At 33.7% G+C, this 7,500-nt stretch overlaps 1 protein-coding gene across 1 annotated transcript in view; it reads right to left on the reverse strand.

Moving 5' to 3' along the window:
- Positions 1-7,500, reverse strand: part of LOC145255855 (metalloprotease mig-17-like) — an 89,705-nt gene that overhangs the window by 14,223 nt on the left and 67,982 nt on the right. Inside the window, exons 3-4 of the mRNA XM_080114621.1 lie at positions 6,024-6,455; positions 3,235-3,312 (exon numbers count right to left, since the gene is read on the reverse strand). Of these exons, the coding sequence (XP_079970747.1) occupies positions 3,235-3,312; positions 6,024-6,455 (510 nt within the window). The remainder of the gene's footprint in view (positions 1-3,234; positions 3,313-6,023; positions 6,456-7,500) is intronic.

A 7,500-nucleotide genomic window follows, 5' to 3' on the forward strand; every position in this document is an offset into this window, starting at 1 on the left:
GCATCTGCCACTAGTCACTATATATAAAAGTCACGAACGCAATAGGTCCTGCACTGTCAACCAAATTCCAACTTCTTTCCCATCGCTGAAACGTGGCATCTCTGTGTCTGTTTTAGAAATACTTTAATGGTAAGTGCTCAGACGACATGAAGATACTAGTACTCCCTTGATGTAAATACACCCTGACAAACCAGAGAAGCAGCAAAATCCCACCCCTACACTGTAGTGAATCCTAGATGTCGTAAAGCCTTCTACTCAAATAGCTTCTTCCTTCAAACTGCTAGACTTTGGAATTCCCTTCCTGTTTCCTGCTTCCCTCGCTATACTGACAATCAAAAGCTTCTTTCTCAGAACTGCACGCCTGTGGAACTCTGTTCCGTCTGCCTGCTTCCCACCGGACTACAACTTGGATGTCTTCAAGTCCAATGTTAACAAATTCCTAATGAACCGCCCCCTTAAGTAAACACTTCATCAAATCTCCACACTAACGTAATGTACTTGCAATAACCCTTATCCCTGAGTGGCTTCCGGGCCTTGATAAGTGGTGATCTATGTGTAAAAAACAAAGTTTAAATGTAATGTGAACAGACATTTCACTGCCCAACCTCCTACATAGTATCCTTGCAAGTCTTATTCCAAAATAGTACCCCTTACAACTTAGTGGCACTGTGCCTTGTTTGTGGCGAAAAAACCCCCATTAAAACAAAATGTTATCAGCGGTGTGTCTCGTTCGTGCTTCCGCAGACAGATTTAAAAACTTTTGTTTTCTTTCATCTCGAAAAAAGTGACGTCATTCGCCATCTCGACTCATGCTTATCTGACCTTTCGTTTTGTTTTAACCCCAGATGTCAGCCATCTTTGATTCAACCCCTGAGAATGATTGTATTCTGCTTTGTAGATTTGAGTCATCATGACATGCACTCAGTGTAACCCTTGTGAAAATACACACTAGCTAGCTTAATCGCTATTCACGTAGAGTTCTTAACATGTAATAGTAGAAGCACTAGGAATAGTTAAGGAAAACCCGGAGAAAAGGTTAAAAGAAATTGGAAACAAAGGGATGACTGAAAGTATACAATGAATGGCAATGAAGAAAACAGATAAACCCTTAAGGAAAGATAAACCCTTAAGGAAAATCCTTGAATGCGGAAACCAGCCAAGGTGAATTACGAATGTGAACCAGCCAGAGAGAAGTTGCAATAAAAATAGTAAAAATAAGCAAAAACATAGAAAGAACATAATCGCATGAACCTAAAGCAACTGAAAGAGTAAGAAAGTTTATAACATCTACCTCCCCTCCTAAACCCTAACCCTCCCCTCCTCAAACAAAAAAACATCCATGTGATCACACCAGCCACGGCTGAAAGACTAAGGAGGGAGAACACTAACCAGACCTCCACTTAAATGGTGTGGAGAATACTAGGACCTTGAGAAGATTTGTTGTTACCTAAATCCCCGGCCCTGTCGGTGGGGCGTTAGAATACACCGACCGCCCCCCCTGCAGAGGGTAAAAGTCCCTCAATGGGGGTCCTGGATATGACCTTAAACTATATCCAGTGGTGAGGCCCCAGCTTGTGGGCTTTAGGGAGTGTGGAGCCACCCTTTAATTACCATTGCTCCCAGGTCCACTCTGACCCGGAGTGGTAGTACCTGTTAGGATTCCAACTATGGGTTAAATAGAAACCGACGTGAAAACAAAAAATATACTCTATTAAAAAAATTTTTCTTCAAAATCTTTGGATTCGGCATTAAATAACCCGAAAAGGGTTGATATGCCGTAAAACAAAAACATTAAACCAACCAACCTAAATCCCCGTAAAAACAAGAGGTCGTTGCAAGCAAGAAATCAATGGTAAGCGACTGCTGTGATAAGGCAGGTTCATTTGTATTAGTTATCGAAAGAGATGCAGAGTACTGGAAATCCAAGAAGACTTGCTAGCTGTAAACACTATCAATAATTCCCCCCACTCTTTATCTGTGCCTAAACCTAAACGTAGATTCCATGAACAAAGCTTCTTTCTTAGAACTGCACGCCTGTGGAATTGTCTTCCGTTTTCCTGCTTTCCGGCTGACTACAATATGGTTGTCTTCAAGTCTAACGTAAATAAGTTCTTGATGAGCCGTTCCATATAAGTTATCAAATTTAACAAATTTTCATTACTAATGATTATTATATTGTCCAATTTCTACTATACACTCTTTAACCCTTATCCTTGAGTGGCCTCTTGGCCTTGATAATGAGTTGATACCTATGAAAAAAAAAAAAAAGAAAAAGTCCAATGTGAACAAGTTCTAATTGAATCGTCCCCCTAAGTAATCCAAGTTTCAAAATTCCCCCTGTTTACTATGCTAAAATCACAATGACTAATGTATACCTATTAACCCTTATCCTCGAGTGGCCTCTGGCCTTGATAAGTGGTGACACCCTTATAAAAAAAAAAAAAGAAGACTTGTCTTGCAGACTCCAACTCGACTGAATCAAATGCTGCTATTCAACGTCCCTTATAATCGGGGTACTATATTTCCAACTACGTTTGTGTTACACTTCGCAGATTAGACCCTCCTCGCCAGTGCATGGTTTTTGTTGTTAAAACACGAAATAACTCCATACCAAAAAAATAACGAGGCCGACAAAGAAAATTTAACGTTTGGTTAAAATTTGAGTGTTAAAGAGGTTCGGTTTTATACTCGAAGGAAAGAGAAAGGAAGAAATCGAAAAACGAATGCTATTTTTTAAGAGTACCGATTCTTTTTTTGGCGGGGAAATATCTTTTCTGTAGTTTTTAGTGGTTTTGTAGTAGAAAAGTACTGTTGGCTTTAACTTTGAAAGCAGATCTTTTTCTTGCTTGACGCCGTGTCTGTCTCTTGTTTGCTTCGTTCCTCTTCTTTCTTCTCTTCGCTTCACAAAACGTCAGCTATTTATCTCTCCCAACCGGCTCCCAAACATGCCGGCTGCTTATATGTTATTTTAAGCGCGCAACGCTTCCGATTGGTCAGATTAATTTCTACTATTTTTTTTTCTCAGCGGAAAGGTGCGTGGAGCCGGTGCGCAGATACGTTTTTGTGCGCTTTGTAGAAAACAGCCGACGAGTCAACATTCGGTTGGGAATTTTATTATTTTCATTCAAAGATCTCCAGATCTCCACAAGTGTAACGACAACTCTAAAAATAAATAAATAAATAAATAAATAAATATAAATAACAAAATAACAAAAACCAAATAAAAATACACACCTGTGCAATGAAGATATTTGAAAACATCACTTTGATTGACATTGTCGGCTCGTTTATGCCTTTGTACCTCTCGTTCATCTAGGAAAATAAAAAGAAAAAGAATTATTAAAAAAAAACAAAAAAAAAAAAAGAAAAAGAATTATTAAAAAAAAAGAAAAAAAAAAAAAGAAAAAGAATTATTAAAAAAAAAAACAAAAAACAAAAAAAAAAAACAAAACAAAAAACGAACAAGTAAAAATAAACAAACAAAAATACCCCTAAATTCTTCTGACAGCGACTATTATGAAGTATTTCAAACTTACATCCCTCTGGCGTAAATACGTTACGCATTGCTATAAACAGTCATAGTAATATATAACACTCACAACTTTTTTTGTATGAATTATTTTACCTTAGAAAAATTTCCTATTTTTTCCAAGTTTATGTATCTGCTATTATGGAAAAGGAACTCTGTATGTGTGTGTTTATTCCCTATGAACTCGAAAACGGCTGGACTGATTTAAAAAAACAAACTTTTCACACATAGGTACTTTATGTGCCTTGCAGTGTTCTTAGATAGGTTTTGTATTGGAATGTGTTCAATAAATATCGATAGTAGAAATAATTCGATGAATCAACTATCCCAAACTGAAAACTGTTTATAAACTAAGTCTGACTCCTAAATTTATCGATTCGAAATCGAAATCCTATGTCTGGTATTTTGCCTAAGAGTGACCAATAAGCGGAAAATTATTTGCCTTATGACCTACTCATTCCATTTTCCTCTTCAAACTAAAAATAAGGTGCTTGTCCAGAATCCTCCCCATGAAAAAACAAACAAACAAACAAACAAATCTGTATGATGTATGTACCCCGTGAAGTAAAGAAAATAGCATATTCCAAAAATCACGTAAATTGATCTCGCAGTTTTATTTTTAAATAAGATAATTAACTTTTAAGGCTAAACTATGAGTGACGATCTCGCATCACCATCTTGCAAACAGTTTGAAGGATCAAGGGAGATAACGCCAAATAATTAAAACTTACGAGATTTTAAAAAGCCATTCTTAACCTTCAGATGGAGTATTGGAAAAATTCGGTTAAAAATTAAATTCTCTTTAAAAAATGAATTTCTATATAAAAATAAAATTACTTGTTTCAATTTATGTGATTTTTGGAATATAATATTTTCTTTCCGTCATGGCGAGGACAAACACCGCAAATAATCTGCAGATCAATTGTATAAAAAATCATGGATGATTTGGTTTGGTTTGTAGCATATTAATCCTTTTCGGATTATAAAGTGTAAAATCTAGTAATTTTCGATTAAAACTTTTATGCTTCAAGTTCTTTATATTTTCAAATATTTATTCATGTTTTTTTTTATTTTTTTAAGAGGAAAATTATTTTTTATTTGAACAGGACTATAGATTAGTTTTGCAAAGGGGGAAAAAGAACAAAAAAAAAAGAACAAAAAAAGAACAAAAAAAGAACAAAAAAAAACAAAGAAAAAAAAACAAAAAAAAGAACAAAAAAAAGAACAAAAAAAGAACAAAAAAAAGAACAACAAAAAAGAACAAAAAAACAAACAATGACGTCAATGTTCAGTGCATTTTAGGTCAAGAAGACAATATCTTCAGACAGCCTGATCCGGTAAAACCAGACCCCCCCCCAAATACAATAAACAAAAACAAAACAAAACAAAACAAAACAAAACAAAAAGAAACTAGTGTTGGGAATCGGAAAAATCGCGATTTTGGTGGTATCGGAATCGGGAAAAATTGTGCCAATTTTCTGATGCCAAAAACGATTCCTTTAATTATTTTTTTATTTGTTTTTGTTTAAAACAAAATCTTTCATTGTTGGTAATAATAATGAAAAAATAAATTTTTATTGATTTAAAAAAAAATCTTTCACTGTTGGTAATGATAATGAAAAAATAAATTTTTATTGATTTAAAACAAAATCTTTCATTGTTGGTAATGATAATGAAAAAATAAATTTTTATTGATTTAAAAAAAAATCAATAAAACTAAAATCTATTGATCATCTGCACAAGTGTGTTTTATGTTCGAAACAAATATATGCACACTTAAGTTTTTATGGTAATCAGAAAAAATAACTTTATCTCTACTCTCTACTATTATATAACATTCATTGTGTGTGTGTATGTTTGAGTTCCTTCCTCATAAGTTCCGAAACGGCTGAGCCTATCTTTTGCAAATTTCACACAAAGGTAATTTATATATCTGGCAGTGTTCTTAGATAGGTTTTATACAGAAATTCATCCAATAAGAATCGAAAATCGAAAAAATCCGATCTTGAAATATTATTTTTACAGGAGACAATTTTACGTTACAATGGTGCAACCTTGACCGGTGTAACGCAACATATTCTCCTGTAAAAATTCTTTTTTTATTTATAAGAGAAGAAAGACCATTTTTAAGATCGTCAAACCCAAATATCAGCTGACGTCATATTGTAAACAAACACAGACGGAAATTGATGAGCGACATTATCATTATTATTTATTTAATTATTTTTTTTTGCGAATGAATCCACCGGGCAAATTATTCCTCGTAATATATAATAATCAATAGAGGATTGATTCTTTACTAATACATATGCAATCTGCATAAATTAAAATATCATGTTTAAGCGTATTGTACGATCGGGCAACGCTGGGTATCCAGTTAAATATTTAGAGATTTATAAAGAATCGGAATTGATCATTGTATCGGAATCAGAAAAATATTGAACTCATCCCATCACTAAAACACCCTTAAAAGATGACAATAAAAACGACTTACCATTGCCACCGTAGCAGCAAAATACCGTTTCATGTCTCCAATGGTTCGCCTATGATCAAAGTCAGTCCGTTGCAAGAAAATCTTGTATAATTTGTAATCCACAACGACGCAGACTTCGATGTTGGCAGCTAAGAATGTTCTTCGTGGTTTTGCGCCGACCGATCTTCGTTTACGGATGTTGGGCGGTGGCGATTTGCTGAAGATCATATCATCATCCATCAACAGGTCATCATCTTCGTTCTCATCATCCGACTTCATTTCAGCCCCTTTCCATTCCTCCTTATTCTTAAATCTCTTGTGAATCCCGCCTTTTCGTAGATACTGTTTGTTTACGTGGAGAACACCCGTGCGGAATGGTCGCGCCACGTAGACTGAATTCGAAGCAGGAACAAAATGTTTGTGTCGATTTTCGACCGTTATATTTGGCGAACCCTTCAATGAAAAAAAAAAAAAAAAAAACAATTTATAAATGTATTTTATAAGGCTGTATGCAAAGCGGGGAAAAAACAAAACAAAACAAACAACAAACAAACAAACAAACAAATAACAACGACAACAACAACAACAACAACAACAACAACAACAACAACAGATAAATGAAAAAGATGAACAAAAACAAATAACTGAAGATAATCTACCTATGTATAAAAGTGAGAATGCGTATGTGTGACACTTCTTAACCTATATACTCAATGAATTTTTCATTTACAGACTTGAAATTTAGTATATAGGGTATTCAGACACGTGGAAAACTTTTAATCGACTTTCATCCGGGTAATATAGTTGCCAAGAAGCCAAAATTGACTCTTTAACATCAGCAGGTTTAGGGCAAAAAGCAAGCTCCTCACATCGTCCATCATGGAGCTTCAATATGCAGATGACAATGCACTGGTTGCTCACCCAGCAGCGAACCTCCAGAACATCTTGGATGCCTTTAAGAGAGCCTACCGACTTCTGAGATTTGACCATAACATAAAAAAGACCATGATCTTACATCAACCAGCTCTTGCACACACCCACAGCCGCCCACAATCTTTACACACACATATATACACATATATATATATATGCATAAATATATATATATACATACATATATACATAAATATATATATACATACATATATACATAAATATATATATACATACATACATAAATATATATATACATACATACATACATAAATATATATACATACATACATACATACATAAATATATATATACATACATAAATATATATATACATACATACATAAATATATATATACATACATAAATATATATATATACATACATAAATATATATATACATACATACATAAATATATATATATACATACATAAATATATACATACATACATACATACATAAATATATATACATACATAAATATATATATACATACATACATAAATATATATACATACATAAATATATATACATACATAAATATATATATATACATATATATAC

The sequence above is a fragment of the Euprymna scolopes genome, chromosome 31 (assembly GCF_053919585.1).
Source record: "Euprymna scolopes isolate OS-2025 chromosome 31, ASM5391958v1, whole genome shotgun sequence".
NCBI classification, from domain to species: Eukaryota; Metazoa; Mollusca; class Cephalopoda; order Sepiida; family Sepiolidae; genus Euprymna; species Euprymna scolopes.